Source organism: Mustelus asterias, chromosome 28 (genome assembly GCF_964213995.1).
Source record: "Mustelus asterias chromosome 28, sMusAst1.hap1.1, whole genome shotgun sequence".
NCBI lineage: Eukaryota > Metazoa > Chordata > Chondrichthyes > Carcharhiniformes > Triakidae > Mustelus > Mustelus asterias.
Genome location: NC_135828.1, coordinates 15,131,192 through 15,157,332, shown reverse-complemented (window position 1 = coordinate 15,157,332; position 26,141 = coordinate 15,131,192). Strand labels below are relative to the sequence as shown.

At 39.0% G+C, this 26,141-nt stretch overlaps 2 protein-coding genes across 20 annotated transcripts in view; one reads left to right on the top strand and one right to left on the bottom strand.

The window, feature by feature from the left end:
• Window positions 1-220: 220 nt before the first annotated feature.
• znf503 (zinc finger protein 503) lies at window positions 221-9,078 on the bottom strand. 16 transcript variants are annotated; one of them, XM_078199550.1, is made up of 5 exons: window positions 8,697-8,811; window positions 7,644-7,694; window positions 5,721-5,798; window positions 2,777-2,984; window positions 221-2,375 (listed from the first exon to the last, which is right to left on the bottom strand). In XM_078199550.1, exons 3-5 carry the CDS (start codon window positions 5,792-5,794, stop codon window positions 912-914), a joined length of 1,746 nt encoding a protein of 581 aa, XP_078055676.1. In that variant the 5' UTR covers window positions 5,795-5,798; window positions 7,644-7,694; window positions 8,697-8,811; the 3' UTR covers window positions 221-911. The 16 variants fall into 16 exon arrangements, with proteins under 16 accessions (XP_078055676.1, XP_078055675.1, XP_078055673.1 ...); XM_078199549.1 differs by having other exon boundaries at window positions 8,727-8,800; XM_078199547.1 differs by having other exon boundaries at window positions 5,721-6,438; window positions 7,644-8,299; window positions 8,697-8,741.
• A 140-nt stretch (window positions 9,079-9,218) lies between these two features.
• The window catches only part of lrmda (leucine rich melanocyte differentiation associated), a 957,716-nt gene continuing 940,793 nt past the window's right edge, over window positions 9,219-26,141 (top strand). For all 4 annotated transcript variants that reach the window (XM_078199565.1, XM_078199564.1, XM_078199563.1 and 1 more), the window contains exon 1: window positions 9,219-9,436. In XM_078199565.1, the coding sequence (XP_078055691.1) occupies window positions 9,395-9,436 (42 nt within the window). In that variant the 5' untranslated portion in view covers window positions 9,219-9,394. The remainder of the gene's footprint in view (window positions 9,437-26,141) is intronic.

Sequence of the window (26,141 nt, the reverse complement as noted above, 5' to 3'; positions counted from 1 at the left end):
GAACATGCATCCGATGCGGTTAACAGTTATATAAAATAAATGACAGGATAAAATTTAAAATACTTAAGAAATCGTCGAAACTTATATTTGCCTCCTCAAAAGTGCCCTTGATCAGCAATGGAACACCTTAAAAACCCTGCAAAATTGTAGAAATGGGAAACAACTCGTAAAATAGCAAAACCGCATATGAAAACCTATATAATGCGAACCGAAGTTCCAATTTGTAATCAAGTATTCATTTAATAACAAAATAAGACGGTCATATTTTTGAATAGCACTGCTTCTTATTTCCAGAATACATACAAAAAATACCAATTCTCTTTCCATGGTACACCTTAAAAATAATTGCAATTTGAAATTATAATGACAAGTTGGAATTTAGTAACAAACATGCATGTAAATTCTTTTCCAAGGGACATTAAATAAGAACGTACAATACAATCATAGCAATTTAAAAGAAACTTCGGAAAATCCTTATTTTTCTACACTGTGTTCCACGTTACCTATCTTTTTATTGTTTTAAGTAATGCACTTTGTTATGTTTTCCCCCGCTTGAAGCTAACATAAATAAATACAGCGTTCACGGAACCCGTCCATTGATGAACACCATCAAAGGTCCATTAAACTGCAATCTGCTTTGTGTGGGGTTACCTGGATTGCATTTCAAAACTTTCAAAGAAAAAAACTATTTACATTTCTTAATTTTCAAAACAATTCAACAGGATGAAATATTTACGTGTACATTAATCGGTTCACCTTCGAGATGTCTGATTTCACATTAAAAATAAGATTGTACTATCTTAACAGAAGGAAATTATGTCAACGTTTTAAAAACTTTTTCCTGACGGTTTTGAAATTGGACCCACGTAAGCCTTCATCGCAACGCATATTGCAGCTTTGAATGTCTGTCCTCACTGATAACCCAGTGCTGAAGCTGTGGTTAACCTCTGGCCGTAGAGTGCGTATGGAGAATAATAGTGTCCTGTTGCCGGCACTGGTAGAGTGGTGACCGGCCCTGGAGCTCCATGGGTCGGCAGGGGGCTCTTGGTGTACGGGTGGTACCTGCTGCTGAGTCCTAATGCGTGGGGACTCCTTAATGTGAGACCACCAGGGCTCCCAGGCGCCCCTGTCGGTGGGAGGTGCATGTGACACGCCACGGCTGCTGCAGCTGCCGCCGCCGCCGCACTGCCCAGAGACGAATTTTGGTAGCCGGCCATGAGCTTATCAGTCCCGGAGAAAGCAGTGTGCGTCCGCAAGTGGTTGAGCAGTTCCTCTGAGGTGCAAAATCGCTTGTCGCATGGTCCATTGGCCGAGACCCAATTACAGACGTGAGGCTGGGGGTCATTAGGTAGCATGAAGCCATAAGGGTACAAATGGTGTCCTGCCAGGGTTGGCGTTCCAGCGTTGCTGGACATGGATGTGTGAACGGCATGGAGAGGGTGTGAGGGGTAAACCAGAGGGTATCCAGACTTCAAAGCTGTGGGATCATGGGTGCAAGAATTGTTGGCTGCCCCAGCCAGGTGAGCAGCGCAGTGATAACTCAGACAGTATGGATCTCTGCAGAGACTGGCCGTCATCATTGAGGGTGGAGAGGCACCGGCTAATGGGCTGGAACCGGTGGATTTACTGGAGAGACCACAACCTAAAGAACTAGCCAGCTGAGCCGCTCCGACCAGACTGGTTTTGGCATGATCCAAACTGACGCCATGTGGTACAAATTGATGTGGATAGCCAGCATAGGCTCCGAGAGTTCCTGGGTAGGTCATGCTAGCTGGAGGCAAAGGAAAGACAGTTTGCCCGGGCTTATACGGCGAAACAGGGGCAACAAGTCCAGAACTCAGAGCTGAAGTTTCCGAAATAATGGGTTTTGAAACTGAAGTCTCCTGGTGCTGATTCACCTCCACGTTTATCCCAGCACAGCTGACACTAATCCGGTTGTGGCTGACGCTGGTGGTCGTCGAATTGTCTGTGGAACTGTTTTTTACAGTGTCAATGTCTTTCTTTTCCTGACTGTCAGTGCCTTTGCCCTCGGATGGCATCGGTGAAGAAGTGCTGGAATTTGGACTGCCTGTCCTTGGTGTAAATGGTTGGCAGGTGGCGCTAGGCACCCGGAAACCAGACTTTTCCCCAGAAACGCTGGAAGAGCCTGAGGATCCGGAATCCTTCTTCTCTGTGTGTTTGGAATATGGTTTAAAACTCGACTTGTCTTCAACACCAATGTCACTAAGTTTCAACGGAGCAGGTTTTCCAGAGTCTTTATCGCTTGTACCATTTGATGTAACAGAAGTTAGCTTTGAGGATGGCGGGGGATCTGGCTTCCCAATCTGAGAACATGTTTGAGCCAAAAGTGCCAAAGGACTCTTCTTCGCATCGAGCTAAAGAAAATTAAATTAACAAATTTAAAAATGGTTCCGTTTCTCATTAACGCAAGATATTATTTCGTAACCCCCCATCTTGCAGTAATAGGAAATTCACGAGATGATCGACATTTGACAATTAAACTATGCGAAAAACAACGATGTACGCTAAACAATCTTTTAAAAATAACTATCATTGCCGTAACTTGGTGGGTTAATATTCTTCCCCATACGTGTACAAATTCAGTTTACGTTATAGCGACTGTCTCTTACAAAGGGATCGACGGATAAGAAAGGTACAGACGTGAAAAATCGCTAACTTTCATGATTCCACGCGTACGTTATATAATGTATAGATTATATAATAAAACATTGTATACTGCTGCATAAAAATAATTACAAAAACGTCAGTCACATACCTCGATGGGACTTACGGGCGTAGATGGTAAAGGTTGTAAGTACTCAGGATGCAAAATGTGTCCGGTGCGAGCCGTAAGCATTTTCAAAACCTTGATAGGAAGACGATTAGCTTGTCTTGAAGGGTCTGAGGGAGGTACGGTGTGGTAAAAAGGTTTGCTACAACTATTTCCTCTGCTGCTGTTATTGCTGATTTCAGTCGCTGTAATTCTGTGGGTAGAGACGGAAGGCGATGTAATCATGACCTAACTGAACCAACACTCCAAGAGGGACTGTGCCGTTCGAGGACGCTGTGGTTGCTTTCACTCACGGTACTGGAGACCCTGCCCAAATCCTGCACGGCGCTCATCAGACAGGCAGCACGACCGCTTAGCTACACACAACACAACATGCAACACACAATCTGGCCGTCAACACTTCAAACACCGAATTACTTTAAGATTAAAGCCTTTGCCGCCTTCCAATCAAATCGCACAATGAACACTGAACCCCGAGGTGATTGGAGGGTCAAGGGGATGTGATGTTAACTTTTTGTGTGTGTGTCTGTTGGTTATTGTGTGAAGGCGAAATTTTAGACTCCAGCATGTGACGATATTAGGCCAATCCGGAGAGGGATCTCAATGTCACATGCTTTCAATTCAACACCCCCACCCCCAACTGTCAATTTTCCCAACCGCAATCAATCAGTTATTTGTCAGTCCTGTCAATCTGGGTTGATTTATGTCAGCTTTTGTTGCTGATTACAAGCCTGGTGTGACTTGAAAAAGAACGGCTTTTGAAAAGAGGCATTCAATTTAGGGAAATAAATCGTTCTCAGAGTAAACTCAATTTGTATGCGAACAAAAGGCGGACGCACTAGACCGCACTTCAATTCGCTTGAACGAATTATACACCTTCACTTCTTTAGTCATTAATGGCTTACTTTCCTGTTGAATATTTCTTCCTTATGAAAAATAACATTTTCAAAAATCTTAAATTGAGACTCCTACTTCGGGCCGCAGTGGCGAACTGCATACACAACATTATTGAGATCGTATCACCGATCAGTCAATCAGATGGTCACACGTAGGGGTGTTTGAAAAAGATTAAGATTGACATGTTGAAAGTCTTGACATGTTAAACCTGACAGCTAGAACAAATGATCGGTCTGATCAAAGTCACTGCTGTAAAAAGGTTCATAATACACGCATAAACTATTGTCGTGGTTTTTCACACAAACTATATAGCACATTACTGCTTTTTGCAAAACAAGTCAACGTTAGCAGAAACATCTATCAAACTATGTGACTTCCGAAACGTGAAACTTTTTACACATTTTGCAAGTTCTAATTTTAAAAAGCGATAAACAGTTGTAAGATTTTGACTTCTGTTTGATGTTTGCTTCTTTTCACTGGCAAATGTATGTGCTAATCAATCTTTGCTTTTGTTTCCGGCCTCGACATGGTGGCCCACACAATCTACAACATTAACAAAAGGTCACTTGGAGATAAAAACACGTTTGACAAGTGAAGAACACGGAAAGTGCTGAGGGGTCGTTAGCAATTTATGAGATGGATTATCTATTCGGACTGAACTTCATTCAAATTGTCTTTTGGATCAATAATACCGCTTTAACAATATCGAAGATACACAAAAACACATTTCCAAACCAAGAAACATGGCAAAAGTCCAGTTTTAGCAATGAAACGGAAACATATATATGCATAATCAAAGCATTGTGGTTTGTTTGAAATGTCCTTACGTACTGAGGATAATACAAAAACTTGGCTACGGTGTTCCCCGAATGATATAGTTACCTTTACAAATTTTAAATGGTAATTATAGTGATTTCCTTTAAAGTAATTATAATATTCCGTACATATTAACGCGTTTGTGAATTAGAGTAAAGCCTACATTATTTTTAATACAAGTGGAAAATACAATACCACTTACTCCCATGTACAAAGACGGCTCTTATTAAGTACTTTACTTATGTGGCAAAGGAAGCACAAATTTGTCCAGGTGTGTAATGGTGTTGGGAGAGAACTGAACGATTCCCAAGTGGTGGGAGTAAACTCGATCTGCGCAGAACAGTTCTTTCCTTTTAATGGCTCGTCAGGTTGATGGATGAAGTGCAGTAAACATTGAAACGCTGTACCTTCATTTGTGTTCATTTGCATTAACTGCTTGGAACAGCTGTTTTCCTTACTATACCATAGAGACGACTATCTGTTCTTGTTGTATTTGTCCTGCCTCCCGGTGAGAAATACTAAAAGATTAATTGCTTTAGGTGGAGTCGACTGTGGGAAGACTTTTTGGAGATTTGTTCATTGCCGTGCGAAGGAAGACCGAAAAGGCTACGTAGTTTAAACAGTGTTTTAAGTGGGTACTCAAACACAGGGCGATGGGAAAACGAACCGAATTAAAACGTAACAAACACACATCATTTGTACTTTAGAAATACAACGGTAGGCAAGTTTCATCAGCGCCACGCTTGAAGTTTAACAGAAAATAATGAAACAAATACCATTATCAGTTCTACATTATACTTCCTAAAACACAAAACATAGATCTGGAGTGGAAGTGGCCTGAACAGTCTTGCTTGGATCTCAAATTTCATTTCCGAATGACACCATCTTGGTGTCAAAGTTACATTATTTAGAATAAAAACAATCACAACTTTGTTTTCATAATCAACGCGATGTACTCCATCTCACGCAACTTAAAAAGTAAAATTTACCCTCGAGACTCAATTACAAATCATACTGTATAAAAGTCGAGGGAAACAATTCAGGAATTAAGTAAATTTGATTAAAAACATGAACTATTAAAACGATGTCCAACTTTTCCCACTTATCAGTTATTGGTAGATATGTCAACACGATTTGATCTGTACACAGTTTAAGAGATTTAAAAAAAAACAAGGCAGCAATACATTCAAAAAGAAGTATTTGACCGTTCACGTACCCGGCTAATAAGTATTCAGACTCCCGGGCAATTGGGCAGCTTTTCAGACACAAAATGCCGCGGCTTCCTTTCATCTAACTTGGATGGAGACGCTCAATTAAAAGCCTATCAGTTTGTAAGTAAATCAACGCCTATCAAACTTGTCACATCAAACAAAACGATTATTATTGCAACCCGCCTACCCTATTAATCTCTCTGTATGATAATCCGCTTGACAGGTCAGGTCAGATCCTATAAATCCTGGGATGGATTTCAACAAAAAGCGGATTGGAGTGAAGTTAGTTTTAAAGAAACAGTATAAACCCCTTTGTCTTAAATATAATGGAGAAAAGGCAAGTTAATGTTAAACGTTTCGAGCTATTTACAATAAATTTAGCGATATTGGGCTGTTGGGGCGTAGACAACAGCAACTACATAGCATCTATTACATTATCACCATTCAATACTAATTTCCAAAGAAGCATGGAGAACTATGGTGAAAACTGCTCAAGCGTAAATTTTATAATTGCATAGCTAATGTGCAGGTACAAAGGCTGACTTCCCGCTTTTGCCCGTTCACATCAGTCTCGAGTTGATTTTCTGCAGATACCCTCTTCAGCGATTATCTCTTAAATCTAAACTAACCTTTAAAAAAAACACATGCAGATCGGAAATTCCAAATCATCTGGATGTGCGCTCATTTGCCGTCCTAAGTTTTGCCCGGATCAAGTGGGAAGATCTATGCACATTCAGTACAATGAAATACATCAACTCTTAACTGTTCTGCATTTTTGTTGCAATAGAACTGGTTCGTGTAAAATAATAATCGGATTTTAATGTACCAAAGGACAGTTATATAGTTTTAAAATGTGAAAAAATTTGCACTTACCGTGATACCTGATTTTATCTACTTGAGCAACATCCGAGGGGAAAAGTTTTAAAGTTTGTTGGCATAATGAAAAATAAGTTTTGCTTTTGGGTTTGCAATTTAATTTCAATATATTAAAATAAGAAAAGCGTGCCCCTTTCTTGTTAGTAGCAATATAAATCTTAAAAGTGTTTTGTTGGATAAATGATGTCTTATGTAGCCTGCCCAATATCGGAGTGATGTGAACATTTGTACTGAACTATACTGAAGAACTTCTATCTCCTTAAGATTGATTATTTGACTTATTACGCTTGAATCTGAACTTTTGCACTAGGTTATATATCAATAATGTCTAGAGTTGTGTTTTTATTATCCGTGTTCTCAACGTTTCATGAAATGAAATAATTAGAAGTATTGTAAATTGTAATACATCTTAAATTAATTAAAACATATAGCTGTAGATAATTTATTTAAGATATTATTGATATGACATTTAAAACCATCAAATTCTGGCGAATGTAAAATACTTACCTATACTGGCACGCGCCATTTCGAACAACAGTTTTTGATAAGAGGAAAACAGAATTTAGCGTTGACTTTTAGAAATTAAGGTTATTTAAAGATATTACAATCGCTCATTAACAAAGAATGGCAGTCTTTCTTATTCAAAGATTTCTTTAAAAAGTGAGTTGGATCCAATAACAATATTGAAGAAAAATATCAAAATCTAAATAATTCCATATTGTTCTTCGCAAAGCACATCTAAACTGTCTCAAAATGGTTATTAAGCAGAAGAAAGCATAACCCGAACCGCAGAAAGCGCGAAGATCCGAATGTCAACGGACTGAGTTTTACTGATACATTGAAGTAATTACCTGCAGGAAAGGGAACTTGAGGATAGTTTCTTGGAATATTTTGAAAATAAAATCTGCAGAATGACCCTTGTTCTATAAATTGAATTGTAGAAGTGCAGATTTCACCGCGAAGTGCGCGAATTGGGTTCGTTATAAAATATTATAAAATTCCACAAGTGTCACGCATGCTAAAATGGTAAAAACTGTAAAAAATCTTTGTACCTTTTGTTGATTTGAAAGACGTGATAGATCACGTTCCGCCTTACAGTAAATCTGTAGAATGATTCATAATGATATAATTCATACATAAACGTGTCTTGAAGATCAGAGCGCAGCTAAAAATATGCAAAGGGTTGTTTGATTGATAACAGGGTTGCTGTTTTTCTGCAAGCCTGTCAAACGTTGACACAATGCTTGAGTTATTAGGGCAGTGTAGGGCGCCCATAAATTTTCAACGTCAGGGAAAAAGTAACAGCGGCTTTCTTTATTGTCTAGATGACAGATGGGTCTCAGTACAAGACAGCAAATACTTCGTATTACCCTAAATGGGAACACATTTTTCGTGGCTATAATTCATGATTTTTAAATAGAAAGTTTGAAGTACGTGCCTATATTTTATAGTCTGACATATTTATGAATCACTCATCGCATGCGAATATAATTATTACTGGAAACAAGTGACAAGCAAGTTAGTATGTCCGATGTTGGTGGAACGAGATTAAAAAAAAATACAATTTAACAATCAACATTTTTATCTGTGAAGTGACTTTGTTGTACATGGAGGTGCTTCAACGATTTATATATAACAGCTGAAACACTTATCAACATGATCCAGATGTGGAAATATAAAGCGTGCCATTAAATCGAATAGAACTCATCTGATTGCAAGAGAAAATTGAATTTTTGTTGAAAATTAACATATTCTCTCCAAAACAACCTATCTCTCTACCAATAACCTGCAGTAATACGACATCAGGACGGTACAGAAGCGATCAGTTTCAATGGCAAACACGCTGACAGATTCTTCCGGACACACGGAGAAATAAAAATCATACCTGATTATTACTAGCCGGTTATAAACAATTTTAATGTCGATTCTATTCTTAAGTGTACATGTCGTACACATATTCCTTCTGTTACAAAGACATCATTGTCGATGCTGTATCCGAGTAGCCCGATACAGAAGGTTAATCGTATTAATTCTTAAAATTTTAATTACCATTTCGCGAACAACTGGACCAATGAAGAGAAGTAGACTCCATGCATCAAACTTACTTGTGTTAAATATCAGTGTAATAGGCTTACATTAGTAGTTAGTAGGAGCTGAGATTGGGTCAGTAGTCTGCAGTGCCGGACTTCCGCATGCGCTCCGCTGATGGGGCGGGAAGTGAAGTTTTTCTTCTTTCCTCGGGGGTGGTGGGAGGGGGAAGGAGGTTTGATGGTTCATTCTACACTAATGCATGCATGGTTTCTACTTAAATGACAGGAAAGATAGATTAGTTGGACTCGGTCATGAAATGCAAATATATTTTTGAGAGGCGATTTTTTTTACAGCAAACCATTATCAGAAATCTCGCTCTCTTTCAGTCTCATCAACTGACTACGATCACCCCATTTAAGATTGTAAATGACATTTGTAAAAAAAATTCCAGCTAAACAAACTTCTCATATACAGTTTTTACGAAAAAAGTATTCTATCATAATTGCATGAAGTATAATTGGAAGCGCTTCTTTCCAAGTACCTTTGCTCCTCCTTTTTTACGTTTCGATACTGACTTCCGCTCCGAATCAGCTGACAGGAGTGCGGAAGTGTAGTACTCTTGTATTTACATATGCAGGTCGTTGCTCCGGTATAGCGGTACTTCCAAACAAATCTTATATAGAATAAAGAACTGTGGCTCGTAGCTTGAATAGCTGTGAAAATAAAGCAAGCGTCGGCATTTAACAGTAGTTTATAAATTAGAACTTCAGTGATGGCGAGTAACGATTTAGGGATCGTTGTTGATGGAACTCAAGTAAGTGTGAGGTATTTAAACACTTGCCTTTATTTACACAGAACAAAAGGGATCCACTTTTTAAACCACTATTTCACGTGTTAGGTACACCACATTTTATTTTGTATTCTTCAATTATTCTTGCAGTTTGCAATATTTTTCCGGGGTTTTAGCACTTTGTGATGTCAGCTGACTACTTGCAGGATCATGCTCCTCTGCAATGTCTTTATATTGTAAGGGCTTAATGGGCTAGAAGTTCCACTCAATCAATTTGAACGGGCAGTATTCCCATAATTTTAGGATGTTATCAAATGAAATTTAGGGATTTTCATTTGGAAAAACGTTATTTTGTAGTTCATTTTGTTAGGAAAGGCATGTCAACTTCTGAGATAATTTCACTATTTGCTTAATGTAATGGGTAAGTTTTTCTTTGAGTCACAATCAGATATGTCAAAGTAGCAATACAAGAGGGCAGAGGTTCCATTTTATGAAGGATGCATTTAGAACATTCTCCACATTGAATAATTAACAGCTGGAATGGATTGCCAGGAAGGATGAACAAGGCAGACACGTCTCTTGGACGAGTTTGATGTTAGAATGGAAAAATGTTAGGATTTGTATCTGAAATGAAGCAATTATGTGGACCAAACCTTTATTGTGATTAATATTGGTTGCACTTACCTTTGCAGTTGCCAAAATATGTTTCTACGTTTTAGTTTGTATTTGCCTAGTTACATTTTTTGCAGTTTTTGAACATGTGTCTAATGAATGAAACCACTTACGTCTGCAGAGGTGAGGACTGTCTCATTCAGTTACAAATCATGAATCTGTTAATTCACTTCCACCTCACTATACTTTTATCATTCTGTTCTTTTCCAAAGAAACTGATTTAAGCAACACACTAATAATCTTTATCAGGGGAGTTGGCTGAAGGAGTTCCTGAGCACAAGAATATTATGAAGTTGGTCTACGTTAATAGAGTTGCTATCTCAATACTCTTCACCTGTGTACATTACCCGTTGTGTGCACAGTAGCTTTTCAAGAATTAATACTAAATTGTCTTCCAACTCCTTTTATACTTTTGCAAAATGTCTTCATTGTGCGACTGAATATAGAAGTTCACTCTGTGGTAAACAATATAACATTGTTATAAAGCCAAGACCAACTAGAATAGATTATTTTTCCGAAGGTACATATTGGAAGGAGCATTGCCTTTGGTTTGGCACTATAACCACAAAGGCTGTTGCAAGAGTCAGCTATGTTGTTTTGGTTGTTGTCAGGTTGTATTGATCAATAAAGCAGTTTTATGTTAATTGGCCAAATGCATTACTCCGGTTATTGGTGAAGGCATGGAGATCTGAATTTGTATTTCAAGACTCTGGTTCAGAAATTGTGCAGGACTTCGACAAAGTTTGATGTGACTTTGGCTGGTGTTCAGTCAAGGTCCTGGAAAGTAAGCAAAAACCCCAGATATTGCTGACTCCCTGTATTAGCTTCTAACACAAAAGCAAAATACGGTAGATGCTAGAAATCTGAAATAGAAACCAAAAATGCTGGAAATACTCAGGTCTGGAGAGAATCAGTTAACTTTTCAAATTAATGACCCTCTTCCCCCTTCAATAATGTAATTGACCTGAAACATCAACTCTTTTTCTTCACAGGTACTGCTTGACCTACTGAGTATTTCCAGCATGTTGTTTTTATCCCAATATTCACTTAATAATTCCATGGGGCCTTGCGAGATGAAAACCTGACTTCTACTTCCCAAATGTGGGCCCTTGTTTCAGAGGGATGCAATTGCATTTTCTGAGAGTCCTGCCCCTAACCTCAGTTTAGAAACTGGTGTGTCCATGAACTTATTTGAGGCTCGAGAAGTGGCCTGAACCTCTGAAAATGACTCACATTTATTTATAACAAGTATTTATAAAAGAAGGTAGTAAATTACTTTTCCAAGGGAGGTGTGGGGGATTGGGTTTCCGATCATATCATACTGGACAGCAGCAGCTGCCTACATGGGCTGGTGCCACTTGGGCTGTACCTCCAGTGATATGGTAGGCCCAAATTTGTTGTCTTCCTGTGACCCTGCATACTTTGACCGAGTTGGTATTGGAGAGTTCCAACAGAAATGTTCTTGGCATAAATGTTGGGATTGTTGTCTGTGCAAAGGTTCTGTTGTATTTTAATATTTTAAAGACATTTAAAACATGGCTCCATGGTGACATATTTTGAAGTGTTTCCTTTCGGGTTCAACAAGAACATGTTGTTTTTCTGTATTGAAGGAGATGCATACTATGCTTTATCAGTTGATGTCACAGCAAATGGGATTGTCTGACCCTGATTAGGTGGATTGCTTAACCAATATCAAAGATGATCATCATTAATGATGTTGACCAGGCCACCGAGGAGAGCTGTCACTCTTAATTAGTGAAACTTTGTTTCACATACACAACCAGAAACCTCTTTAGCCGATTTTTATTCATAAGCACAATGGGTTGCTTATATTGTTTATTTTGGAAGGGACCTATTTATCTAAATCTTTCTATCTCCAAATACTTCAAAACAAAAAGTTGAGGTATGATTGGGTTTTGAATCTTTGCTTTACCATACAATTAACAAGCTGGGACCAGTGAAACACTTTAGATGCAAAAGCATCTTTGCCACTGTTAGTCCAAAGTAAAAACATAATACAGAACATGGTAGGATTTGGAGACATTTTATTGTCTTCTAACAGATTCTGTAAGTTAAAAAAGAAGAGTAAATTTATTGATTTTTATTTTCTCTAATGTTATCTGTAAACTTAATTGCTAGCTGTAGTCTGAGTTAAGTTTGTTTTAGTGTGTTCTTTTTCTATTAGTTGGGGAGATTTGGAATTAAAGCCATAAATGGTAAATGGATTTATTGTTCACTTGGCAGTTTACTGCCCAGATTACTTCATGTATAAAGCCACATTTCTGTTTATAGAAAATGTAGGCCTACCTGAGAAAGTAGTCCTTTGTGTTGGGCATGTGAAAAGTATTTGGAAAACTTCCTGAATCATAGCAGCATAGCTATTCTCAGTCATTGTGTACACGTAGAGGTCAGAAATAATTACATATCATGATCTGGCATGCACTAGTGTTTCAACATTGTTTAAATTTGATGGAATCTGTCCATCATTATAAGGAAGAGGTTTCCACAGGACTGGGGCACTAAGGTAATAATGCAGAACTGTTTCTGGAAGTGGTTCTACAATATAAAAAGGACTGACGATCTGTTGAAGTGTTTAAATTACATTTTGTTTGAGTTATATTTCATCCTGTCCAGCTTTCGCATATATTTTCAAGCTGTAATTTTTTCCTTATCAAATACTCCTATGAAGCAATATTGACATTTTAAAAATTCATTTGTGGGACATGGGCATCGCTGGCTTGCCAGCATTTATTGCCCACCCTAGTTCCCTTGAGAAGGTGATGGTGAGCTGCCTCCTTGAACCACTGCAGTCCATGTGCTGTGGGTTGGCCCACAATGCTGTTTGGAGGGAATTCAGGATTTTGACCCAGTGACTGCGAAGGAATGGTGACATATTTCCAGGTCAGCATGGTGAGGGGTTTGGAGGAGAACTTGCAGGTGGTGGTGTTCCCAAGTATCACTTGTCCTTCTAAATGGAAGTGGTCGTGGGTTTGGAAGATGCTGTTTAAGGATCTTTGGTGAATTGCTGTAGTGCACCTTGTAGATAGTACACACTGCTGCTACTGAGCATCGGTGGTAGAGGGAATGGACGTTTGCAAATGTGGTGCTAATCAAGCGGGCTGCTTTGTCCTGGATGGTGTCAAGCTTCTTGTGTTGTTGGAGCTGCACCCATCGAGGCAAGTGGGGAGTCTTCCATCATACTCCTGACTTTATAGTTTATATTTATTTGTGAGCCTCAAGTAAAGCTTACATTAACACTGCAATGAAGTAACTGTGAAATTCCCTTAGTCGCCACAGTCTGGCGCCTGTTCAGGTTAATGCATCTAACCAGCATGTCTTTCAGACTGTGGGAGGAAATCCGCGTATATATGGGGAGAACGTGCAAACTCCACACAGACAAGCAGGTTTATTTGGCATCAGGTGAGGAGTGCTCCGAAAACTTGTGATACTAAATAAACCTGTTGGACTTTAACCTGGTGTTGTGAGATTTCTTACTGTGCCAACAGAGACAGTCACCCAAGTCAGGAATCGAACCCGGGTCCCTGGCGCTGTGAGACAGCAGTTCTAACCACTGACTTGTGCCTTGTAGATGATGGATAGGCTTTGGGGAGTCCAGAAGTGAGTTACTCGCCGCAGTGTTCCTAGCCTCTGACCTGCTGTTGTAGTCACTGTGTTAATGTGGTGAGTCCAGTTGAGTTTCTGGTCAATGGTAACCCAAAGATGCTGACAGCGGGTGATTCAGTGATGGTAACACCAGTGAATGTCAAGTGGCGGTGGTTAGAGTGTCTTTTATTGGTGATGATCATTGCCTGGCATTTGTGTGATGCGAATGTTACTTGCCACTTGTCGACCCAAGCCTGGATATTGTCCAGATCTTGTTGCATTTGAACATGGACTGCTTCAGTGTCTGAGGAGTCATGAATGGTGCTGAACATTGCACAATCATTGGCAACCATCCCCACTTTTCACCTTATGATGGAGGAAAGGTCATTGATGATATAGCTGAAGATTGTTGGGCCTAGGACTCTACCCTGAGGGACTCCTGCAGAGATGTCCTGGAGCTGAGATGACTGACCCTCCACAATCATAACCATCTTCCTATGTACCAGATATGACTCCAGCCAGCGGAGTGTTTGCCCCCCCGGTACCCATTGATTCCAGTTTTGCTAGGGCTCCTTGATGCCACACTCGGTTGAATGCGGCCTTAATGTCAAGGGCTGTCACTCTCATCTCACTTCTGGAATTCAACTCTTTTGTCCATGTTTGAACCAAGGCTGTAATGAGGTCAGGAGCTGAATGACCCTGGCGAAACCCAAACCGGGTGTCATTAAGCAGGTTATTGCTGTTCAGTTATTTTTGTTTTGTAAGAATGTATTTGCTGTTTCTGTTTAAATATATTTACCTCAAAGAAAATATCCACACTAGTTAAACTAATGTGCTGAGACAGCTCTTATCTGTGAGAATTTAATGATAGATTTTAGAAGAAAACATATTTTTCTTTCAATTAACAGCAAAAATGGATGTGATATTTGAAAAGGAAGTAGTAAAAAATGAAATGAGCCCCCACCTCTGCCCCCTCACCCACCCCAGCAAACGATTATCCATGAAGGCTCTGCCCTCTCAACCTTGCCCTCACCTGAGGTAGGGTGACCCTCAAGTTAAATACCACCAGTCAGTTCTCTCTCAAAAAGGGGTAGAGAAGTCTACAGGACTTTGGCGACTTTCATTCATTTCACTTGCGATGTTTTTAATTTTTTAAAAATATTGCAGGTGTATACCATGCATTGTGTCCTACCACTCCTCAGCACAGAACATTGATTCTTCTTTGAATTGTATAGCTGTGCCTTGCATATACATTCAGTCAATAGTTGTGAATTGTATTTCAAGAATGAACTGTTCTGCAGCTAATTTCAAGTTAATAATTTGACTGAGTGCAGTATGGTGAATTGAATCTACAGTAAGCCTGAACAAAATAAGAACATGCATTTATATAGCATCTTTTAGATGCTCAGAATTTCTGTGTTTCACAACTGATTAATTATTTTTGAAACGGTATTACTGTTATGTAAGCCAAAAATGATGATCATGACTGGAAACAACTTTCATTGTAAACTGAGGGTGTAAGCAGCATTTTAAGGTAAGAACAGTATTTCTATTGTTATTGCAAGTAAACCGAGCAGATTATCTAGTGTTATTGTTTATTTAATACATAACTTGCGTTGCCCTCCAGAAATGCAACGGAATTAATAATTGTCTCATCAATTCACAGTTGATATATTTTTTAAAAGGTGTATTGTAAATTTGATAGATTTTGGTAAGGAGGGAATCTCCAATTCTGTTTAATGTACTTAACAGTTTTAAAAAAAAAACTTCTTTCAAATGGTTCAGCATTTTAGTATTTTTCTGTCCATCAATACTTACTTGAAAAATGTGCCTGATAGATATTAAATGAATCCTAGTAATTATAAAAATTGCGGTACAACTTCATCTACTAATTTGGGATACATGCTTTTGAATTCTGAGATGCAGAATTTAATTTGAATCATGTTATTTGTCAGAGGTGATTATAATTTAATTGCAGAATATTTTAGCTTCGCAAGTAATAATGGCAGTTGTTTAATTTCCTGTTGCATTGTGACTATGGATTTAAGGCAGAATGAACTAATGTGCACCAAGTCTAAGAATGGCAGAAGATCCTAACAAGTTAGTGAGACAATGGCTCAGGAGACCGAGACCAGTAAGATGCGTGATACACTCGAGGGCACAGTATGATGTTTAGTAAAGCAACGTGGCCAGTCACCTGTGAAAAGTTAAGGACCTCACAGTGTAAGCTCCATGGGTAATCATGGAAAGTCACAGTCAAAGAATAGGAGATACAGAAGAGATTGGGCTTCCTGCAACCAATTCTGTTGTATGTGGTGACATGGAAGGAAAAGCCCTTGTCCAACATTTGTGAGAAAGTTGACCTAAACTCTCCAAGAGGTCAGCTCTGAGCCCATTACACTCAGTGGAAGAGGTAGCTTCTTGAGAACAGGACCTTGGAATGCCAGGACTTTGTCAGGTGGGAAAATTTGCTAACAGTATACGGGTAATAAATAGACATTGCATTTATATACTAAAGCTTGCGAAGTAAGGTGGTTAGAATCTGGCCGAATACCAGATGGAAAGAAGAATTGTGTGCTTTACTTCTCGGGAGATGAGAAGCATGGGAATGGAGTAGGAATCCCAGTAAGCATAAGGCGCAAGATCAATTCAAGGTTACTGGCCAATCTCAAAAAATGATTATGATCGAAGGAAATCCTTTTGATTTGGTCGTCATGCAAGTTTATGTCCTGACAAGTTCACAGTGAGTAGGAAGTAGAGGCATTTTATAGTGACATCATGAAGTGTTATGATCCAAGTTAAATGAAGGATTGTGATAATTATAATAGGTGACATATGTGTTAAAATTGGTGAAGGAACATCAGGACTATATGTTGATCAACATGGCCTTGGATAGAGAAATGAAAAAGGAAAGGAACTGATAAAAATTGTAAGGAAAATGATCTGATGATTGCAAACACCCTCCTTAAGCAACCAAAGAGAAGGCTGTACGTTTGGAGAAGATGTGGAGCTGCCGGCGTTGGACTGGGGTAAACACAGTAAGAAGTTTAACAACACCAGGTTAAAGTCCAACAGGTTTATTTGGTAGCAAAAGCCACAAGCTTTCAGAGCCTTAAGCTTCTTCTTCAGGTGAGTGGGAATTCTGTTCACAAACAGGGCATATAATGTCTTTATATGCCCTGTTTGTGAATGGAATTCCCACTAACCTGAAGAAGGAGCTTAAGGCTCCGAAAGCTTGTGGCTTTTGCTACCAAATAAACCTGTTGGACTTTAACCTGGTGTTGTTAAACTTCTTACTGCGTTTGGAGAAGTCCAGGCAGTATGTATAGGAATCAAATAGAAAATGTGATGGTGAAAGAATCTTTTAAAAACAGGATAAGGAATATTCATACATATCCTGCTGCAGATATAAATTCAGATCACTTTCTCCTTGTGGCAAAAATTAAGTTGAAACTGCAAAATACCAGAAACAAAATCTGAGACCATTTACGCCTTGACACATTGATGGGTAAGGGCATCAGAGACGCTTTCACTGTTAAAGTAAAAAACAGGTATGAATGTCTCCAGATTGAGGAATCGGAACAAACAGAAGGTCTCAGAACAAGAAATAGATAGCAAATAGAAAAATATGAAAGAGAGTATACAATATGTTGCAAAGCAAATGTTACCAAAACAGAAAAGAGACAAGGAATGGATGACAGATGACATACTAGCAATGATGATAGGAAGTGGGAAGTAAAGAAATCCATCTGAGTATGATGAAATTGAAAATGAAATAAAGAATGCATGTAGGCAGGCTAAAGAGAAATGGTGTAATGAGATGTGTGATTAAGTATTGGAACTGGAAAGGAATTGAGAGTTGTGCACCAGCAGGAGGTATCTTTGACAACTAGTAAGAAAGGGATAACAACAGCTAGTGGGTGCATAAAAGGCGAAGTGGTAAAGTATTATTTGAAAGGGATGCAGTAGCAAAAGGATGGACAGAATATGTGTGGATTGTGTGAGTGTTCAAGATTGTTTGTTTGTTGAAGGTGCTAACTTTAGAGATACTTTGTTCAAGATGCAAATGAGGGACCAAACAATATGAAATTGGAGGTAAAGGCTGCTTTGAAATTGAATAAACAAAAAGCTCCAAGCATAGAGGAAGTAACAACACAACATCTAAAAACCTATGGAGAAACAGAATTAGAAGTGATAAATCTGTGATCAAATATAGACCAAAGGATACATGTCATGTTACTTCAGGCATTCATTAATCGTTGTTACTTGAACCTAAAACAATGGAGTGCAGTCATTTTGGAACTTTAAGTTTAATGAATCACCTCATTAAAATGATTCAGAAAATCATAGCAAGAAATAACACATTGGAAGCAGAAATTGGTGAAACACAATCTGGATTTAGACCTGGAGTAGGAACAAGACTATTAGGAACAGAGACTATTAACTGAAGAAAAATCCTTCATAAGTACCTCGAAGTGAACAAGAGAATTTGCATATGCTTCCTAGACTATGAAAAAGCACTCACGTTTATCACTAAAATAGACAGACATTGCTGAAATATGCCATTGACAGTAAAGATGAGATTTATCCAGAATTCATATTGGAACCAAATAATGAGCATCAGTCTAGAAGACGGACAATCAGACATGTGACAAGAGGAGTATGACAAGGTTGTTTACTGTTGCCAAAATTATTAAATCTCTGCATAAAATAAATATTCAGAGAATTTGATGTACTTCCAGAATAAAAATTGGAGTGAAGAACATAACAAATTTGTGGTATGCTGGCAATACAGTGCTACTTGCAGAATCAGAAGAGGCCCTGCAATATATCAATCAAGTGAAATCAAAGCTTTAGAATATGGATTGAGTATGAACACTAGAAAGACAAAAACAATGGTATCTAGAAGGAATGCATTAAAAGAAATTGAAGTGGATAGTGTCGTACTGGGCCGAGTAGATATGCTTGCATGTTTAGGACAAATGATAACAGAACATAGCAGATGTGAAGCAGAAATGAGAAGGATGGAGCCAGAAGTAGTTTTGTGAAGATCAAGGATGTGTTAACATTAAGAAAACTCAAGCTTGAAACAAGGAAAAAACTTGTAAGATGCTACGTTCTATCTACGTTCTATCTACTTTCCCGTATGCCTCAGAAACCTGAACAATAAGTAAAGATCTGTGGAAGAAAATAGAGGCCTTTGAAGTGTGGATGCTCAGACATATGCTAAAAAGTTCCATATACTGACCATAAGACAAATTAAGAGGTACTTGCAATTTCAAGAGCAAAAGGAACTCTTTAAAAAGTGACATGCAAAAAAGGAAATGCAAGAATTCTGGCCATTTGATATGAGCTGAATAGCTGCAGAAATCTCTTTTGGAGGACACCAGGAAAGAGGGGTCAACCTAGACGTAATTGAGTGGTTGTAGGCGAGCTATAGTGGATGTTTGAGGATGGCGCAAGACAGACAGATGTGGTCTACAATGGCAGCAGATCTTCCATCAGGAGCAGATACATGCTAAGGATGTAACTACACGACATGGACGGCAGCATTTCAAGAAGGCAGCTAAAGTTTATTTATTAGTCACAAGTAGGCTTACATTAACACTGCAATGAAGTTACTGTGAAAATCCCCTAGTTGCCACACTCCAGCGCCTGTTCAGGTACACTGAGGGAGAATTTAACATGGCCAATTCACCTAACCAGCACATCTTTGGACTGTGGGAGGAAACCCAAGCAGACACACGGAGAACGTGCAAATTCCATGCAGACAGTGACCCAAGCTAGAAATTGAACCTGGGTCCCTGGCACTGTGAGACAGTAGTGCTAACCATTGTGCCACTAACTCACCACCACTTGATGTCAATTTGGGATGGGCATTAAATGCTGGCCTAGCCAGCAGCATCCACCTACTATGAAAGATTTTTAAAAAAAGCAGCATCAGAACCTTTTTTGAACTGGTCTTATAATTTTCTTGAAAGGGTCCATATTGGAAGGTGCTAGATAATTAATTAGTTGCTGGGACAGGAGTTAACAGGTCCAAGTTTAGAATCTTAGCACAATTCACTCAGTTTTTATATCTGTCTGAGGTGGATAAAATGATTAACCAGTCTTGTCAGCTTTTATACGTCATCAGTATTGGCTCCAAGGTAGCTTTCTCACCTCCCACAACTGGATTTGGCTGGCACTTCAGTACAGTACTGGGGAAATGCTGAGTCTCAGCGATTATCATCTAGTGGAGGAGATGTTAATCAAGCTCCCATCTGCGCTTTCAGTAGATGTAAAAGATCCTATGACATTAATAGAAGAGCTGTGGTGTGCTCCTGGTACCCTGCCAACCATTAGTGCTCAATTATTTGCGAGACTTTGCTGTGCAAAAATTGGCTTCATTGCTTTATGTTACAACAGTAACTATATTTCACTGTTTCTTTGGATTTGGAGCACTTAAGGATGTCTTGAAGCCCTGAAATGTTTTCTATAAATTTGCATTCTTTCTTGTTGACCCTTTTTGGGATGTGAGGGTGGCCCTGGGGTGGACTACAAAACTACAGGGAGTCGTGTAGTGATTGCCACACTGTAGTGAACTTGAGCTTTACATAGTAATTTAAAAAAAAACATAGTGGAGTTGTTTGTTGAAGGTGCTAACTTTAGAGATACTTTGTTACACTGATCTAAAATATTTTCCTACTATTGATAGTAACAAACTGACAAGTATTCAATTTTTGGATTTGGCTGCCAGTTTTGCAGTTTGCATGATTATTCTGTACCTATGTGAGGTATTATTATTGCTTTGATCTCTAATATCATGATATGTAGAATAGTTTATACTTCCTATGGATCCAAGTTTATGGAACAAAATTATGTTGTTTATATTGTGTTTTTAAAATGGTAATTGAAATTTGATGTTTTTATAGGCACAGTAGAAATAACTTGAGCACTAATTGAAACAGAATTCTTATTTGTAAACATTAGGTTGACTGTATATTTCCTTTACCTCTACTTATGCTTGATTTTGCAAACTATGACAATGAAAAAGTGCACATCTACGGCTAGCAATTACTGCAATGTCTGTGCTTCATAGTTTATGCATTATTACAATCTGTATTCTTAATGTACACAATGGCCAGTGACTTTTATGTTAGTTTCCAAAGTTGTTACTGAGGCGGAATTGTAAATGTATGAAACTGTTGAAGTTGCTTTAATTCACAATATTGTCCAAATAAGCAAAACTGTTTTTCTGAGGATAATTGCTACTTCTTAAAGGCATGTGAGCAAAACATGAAAGTTAGCTACAGTTTCAAATTTAAGATGAGAGAAAAATTATTCCTCAATTATGATTTTGAATTTTCCTAAATCTGGTTGTTCTTGCATGTAATTTTGTGTTGTGGCTGGTGTGCTGTATTTTTTCATAAGACCTTTTTTATAAACATGTTTGTTGGAGGGAAAGTATTTATTTCCCCTTTGCATTCTTCTGGGTTTTTGTGGCTAAAGGCCTGGTTTTACCTTGTTTCCTGTCCTTGATGGGAAGTCAAGGCAGGACCTCCAAGTTAGAAATCTGAGCAAAACATATCTTGGAACGTGACTTTGTAACTGTTACTCCGACTTTAACAACAGATTTTTTTTCTCTCTTCCACAACTAAGTGTAAGCCAGTAAGTCAGTTTATTTTCAGGATCAAAGATTCTTTTGAATTCTTTGAGTGATGGAAATGGAACCATCAGGGCACCAGTGCATCGTTTCTAATATGTCACTTAACCATCCTTTGGTCTAATTTGTCAGATGAGCAGATTTGTACTAGACCCTGGATTAAGAGTAGTTAAACTAATTTTCTTGTAGCCCTCAGAGAAAGGATGCTTTTATCATGAGACTTGTCTGGATTCTATCAGGATCACCAGACTAATCTATTGCATTTGGCAGTTTCCCTCAATTGAATTCTTTTAATTGCTGTTCTTTTTCTATTTAGTAACAATGACCCGACTTGTAATGGGCACTGTGCATTATAGGGTTGCTTCAAGGTGCTATATTTAAAATGTGAATAACAAAATATATTCAGAGTTTTGGACCAAAATGTCACGGAAGAACATTTTTATGGTTGTGTATCAAGTTGACATTTATATGAAATTATACTCAATGAGGAAGCCAGTAAGGCAAAAATTGAGACAATGACTTGCTGGCCAAGGCTGGAAAAAATGGAAAATCTGCTTGAAGAAAATTATGGTTGTTATCATAAACTATGAAAAAATGTTCCTCGTCTGTGGAACCGGTCACCAGGGTGTCATTCAAGTAACATTTGACTCCTGGAAGACCACTCTAAATTTGATCCATTGCTCTTTGAAAAACGGCCAGGGCTGACATGATCCCAAAAGGCAGTCATTTATAAAGGAATAACCCCTTTTGGGTGGTGATGGTTAATGGTGGCTGAGAGTCATCAGCCACCCCCACCTGCAAATGTGCTTGAGAGAGAGATCCATTTTGGTAAACCTGACCACCAGCAAGGCCACTTGCTACTTCCTCCTGGGTTTGAATGCTGACCACTTTTGGTTCACACTCTCTTGGAATGCCGATGCTCTGCATTTTCAGGCAATGTGGCCCATCTTCCGACATTTCCAGTACTAAGCTCCCTTTGTCCAACAACTGGGTTCTGTGTGACCTCCTCGGCCACGATGGCAGAATTCCTCAGCCCATGACTTGCTCTTCGGTGTCTCTGCCACCTGTCAGCTTGTTCCATGGAGACTGTAATCTCCAGAGTTTTCTTAAACTCCAGCTGTGGTTCTGCCAAAAGTCTCCACTGAATTGCTTCCTGCTGGAGGCCACATACAAACCGGTCCTGTAATGCATCCTGCAAGAAAACACACAGTCACAGTGCTCCGCGAGGCTCTTCAGCGATGCCACAAATTTCAGAATGGTCTCGCTGTCGACCTGGTCCTGCTTGTAAAACTTAAAACATTTTGCAACCAGCAATAGTTTGGCATAAAGTGTCCCTCCAATACCGTACACAACTCTTAAGATTTCTCTGTTGGTTTCTCTGGCTGCAGAAGGCTTCTCAAGACGCCAGAGTTTTACTTTCCCACTGTGCTCAAAAAAACCAGTACAATGAGGTTGTCTGCCATCCTATTTGCGGTGACAAAAATACTGAACCGTTCGATATAGGCTTTAGTGACTTGGAGACATTTGATGAAGAAGCTATCGTACCAAATTTTCCCACCCTTAACTAGACCCAAAGCCTGTTTTTCCTGTGCTTGTTTCTCCGAGCGCTCGTTATTTCAATCACCTGATGACCAACTCTTCCTCCAATTGCTCGCAACCCGATGCCAGTGACAGCTGTGGAGACCGACTTGCAACCGTTGATGGTTCCCAAGTCCGTCCACTTGCTCTTTCCCACAATGTCCTTTTACCTCTGTGGCCCTACCTAGTTCCCAAGGGTTTCCTCCTTCATTGTGGATCTCCAGATAGTCCGTGTTGAAAGTTCCTGTCTTTCACTTTACAAGCCGTTGAACATTCCAACCTTTGTCACCAGTGTTAAAAATTTCAGTACTGAGGTGTCACGTCAAGAACTACTCCACAGCCAGGCATCAGGGAACACACATTTATTCAGTCTACTTGCTCCACACTTGAAATGTCGAGGGCCTACTCAGGACAGTTCCTAACCTGCTCACCCCAGGTCACATGACCCATTCTCTTAATGGGACTATGCCCAACATACATAACACTTCTGTTTAAAGTGAAAGCAATTTCTCAGTCTAGGTAATAGTTCCTGGATTTTATGGTTAAGAATCTATGAAGGCTGATGCATTTTGGGGGGGTTATTTTGTAAGGTTTCTTTTCTAATTTTGTAGGTTTCTTTCCAGTTGTGTATCTTTTATCTTGTGTGTTTTCTTTATGTTCTTTTAATAAACAGCTTTACTGCAAGTTTTAAAAAATTTATCATGAGAATCCTGCACTTCTGTGTTCAGTAGTTTTTCCTCCCCATTTCTACAATACAGGAAAAAAATTATGATCAGCCAAGCTGCGGTTGTAGTGAGAGGGAATTCTAGACTTTGTACAGGATGTTGCTGAAAACATTACTGACAATGATGGGGTGAAGAGTGTGCACATTTTAAATTTGGGGACTGGCAGCTAGTATAGTCAGATGAAGGCAAAGTTTTGGATGAGTGGAAGTTGGTGTCATAGGATTTGGATAGCACCATTTTAGGTTTGCTAAGGGTGAAGTTTGGGAGTGTTTTAAGATTATTGAAATAATGGAGAGATGGTGGCATAGTGGTAATATCACTGAACTGGTAATCCAGAGACCCAGGCTAATGCTCTGGGGACATGGGTTCAAATCCTACCGCAGTAGAGGTGGAATTTAAATTTAATTAATAAATCTGGAATATAAAGCTAGTCTCAGTGATGGTGATCATGAAACTATCATCAATTGTCATAATGACCCATCTGGTTCATTTGTGTCCTTTAGGGAAGGAAATCTCCCATCCTCACTTGATCTGGCTAACTTGTGACTTCAGACCCACAGCAATGTGGTTGACTCTTAACTGTCCTCTGAAATGGTCCAGAAAGTCATTCAGTTCAAGGGCAATTAGGAATGGGCAAAAAAGTGCTGGTCTTTCCAGTGACGCGCACATCCTATGAAATAATAAATAAAAATACAGTGCCTTGCCTGTGGTTCCTGGGACTTCTGGAGTAATTTCTTCTTAGTTCCTTGAGCCTGGACTTATGATGTTCTTTGGGATTTTATTTTGGACTTTGTGGGTGGGATTTTACAGCCTCGCTTTTCCCGAAACCATAAAATGCCAGCTGAGGTCAACAGACCTTCCCATTGTCCGCTCCTCACCCGCTCTGATTCCTGGGGAGGGCAGGACGATAAAAGTCCGGCCCTTATCTCTAAAACCCCCTTGTAACTTTAAGACTTCAACTCTAATTTCCCTGTCTATCTTAACTGCTACAGTTGTATGTTTGACAGCTACTTGCTGAGTGTTTTTCTTTCTCTTTTTTCTCTCACACTCCAACTGAAAGCAGCTTCCTGAAAGACTATTTTTCTTAAGACAATTACTTTAGCACTAATACTGGATTCTAATGCTGACCTGGATTTCTTACAGCAAACACCAACCTGATGACAATTACATTAGACACTTATAGATTCTTACAGAAATCCCCAACATATGACGATTACTCATCAACTGGCAAGGTCCTCCACAAATGTGAGTTTCCTAGCAAGTGACCTACTACTAACCCCTAATTTTCTGTCCTGGCAGGAGCTCCCTTAGCAAGTGTCCTGACACAAATGGCAATCTCCCTGGCAAGTGTCCTATTTTCTTTACCCTTACTGCAGGCAGCTTTTGCGACATTCAGCTTGCGTTGTACACCTAAGTGTTAGCAATCTTTGACCAATGGGAAGTATGCATCTGGCTTCACTGCATAAACTAATCTTAACTTATTACCCATTCTTTACAATTCTAACCCTCTGTTTACTGCCAATGCTAGACTCACTGGAGCCCAAATGTGCTCCAGCAAAACTCCACGTTTTTTCTTAAAGCTGCATTACAGTATTTTGGCACTTAAATGCTAACTCAAAGATGACTTAATATGTAAACTGTACATACAAATTAAGGTTTTTCCTCACTAAGCTTATGTACTGTACAATTTTATAGCTCAAGCCTTGTTAGTTACACAAATATGTCAATGAAGTGAAGTCTAACACCATCTACTCCTCTCTTCCCATTTAAGATCCTCAAAAACTGCATTTTTATCAATTTTTGGCATTGGTCCTAATATCTCCTTGTGTGCCTTGGTATCACATTTTGTTTGATAAGTGTGCTTTGAAGTGATATTGGACGTTTTACCATGTTAAAGTACTGGCTAATATCAAGTTGTTGTAAACTTCATAGCTTTGCATTTTTAACATTTCTTTTTGTTTTTGAAGGATATGGGAATTTACAACCAGAGTATTCAAGCTCTTTGTGGGCAGCATAGTGTGTACCTTGGAAACTCAAGAGAAAGTATGAAGGTCAAATCCATATCCTCATTACTTAACTGACATACATCTTAGTTATTGATATTGCGAGCTCCAGTGTCCTGATTTAGAATGTACCCACTAAAGTGAAAACAGCATTACAAATCACCATTTTAAACAACTCCAGGTCCAAAAAACAAATCAACTAATCTGAAATATATGCACAAATAGACCTGCATTGTCTGTGCTTCAAGGGCAGTTTGGCTGTGGTTGGGGGCTATATCTGACCATGGGACTGAGGATTGGATCTCCTTTAAAGAAATAAGGCTCAAGCAGTTTGGTTCTTTTTCAGTAATGGTTTTATTAGTTGCTATGTATAGTAATGTGCCCAGTAATCCAATTTTTAGTTGTTTGTTTACACTTTATTTTTATACACATGGGACAATTTTGTAATTGTTCATTATTTGTATAGTAAATAATATCCATCATTTTGAAATAATGGTGCTTTA

Bases quoted from the DNA above. Each gene is read 5' to 3' on its own strand.
- znf503 (XM_078199550.1), bottom strand. From the start codon at position 5,794: ATGAAAGGAAGCCGCGGCATTTTGTGTCTGAAAAGCTGCCCAATTGCC. The intron at 2,985-5,720 runs GTACGTGAACGG...CTCTACCCACAG, and splicing joins TCTGAATACTTATTAGCCGG to AATTACAGCGACTGAAATCA. The intron at 2,376-2,776 runs GTATGTGACTGA...AATTTTCTTTAG, and splicing joins CGCCCGTAAGTCCCATCGAG to CTCGATGCGAAGAAGAGTCC.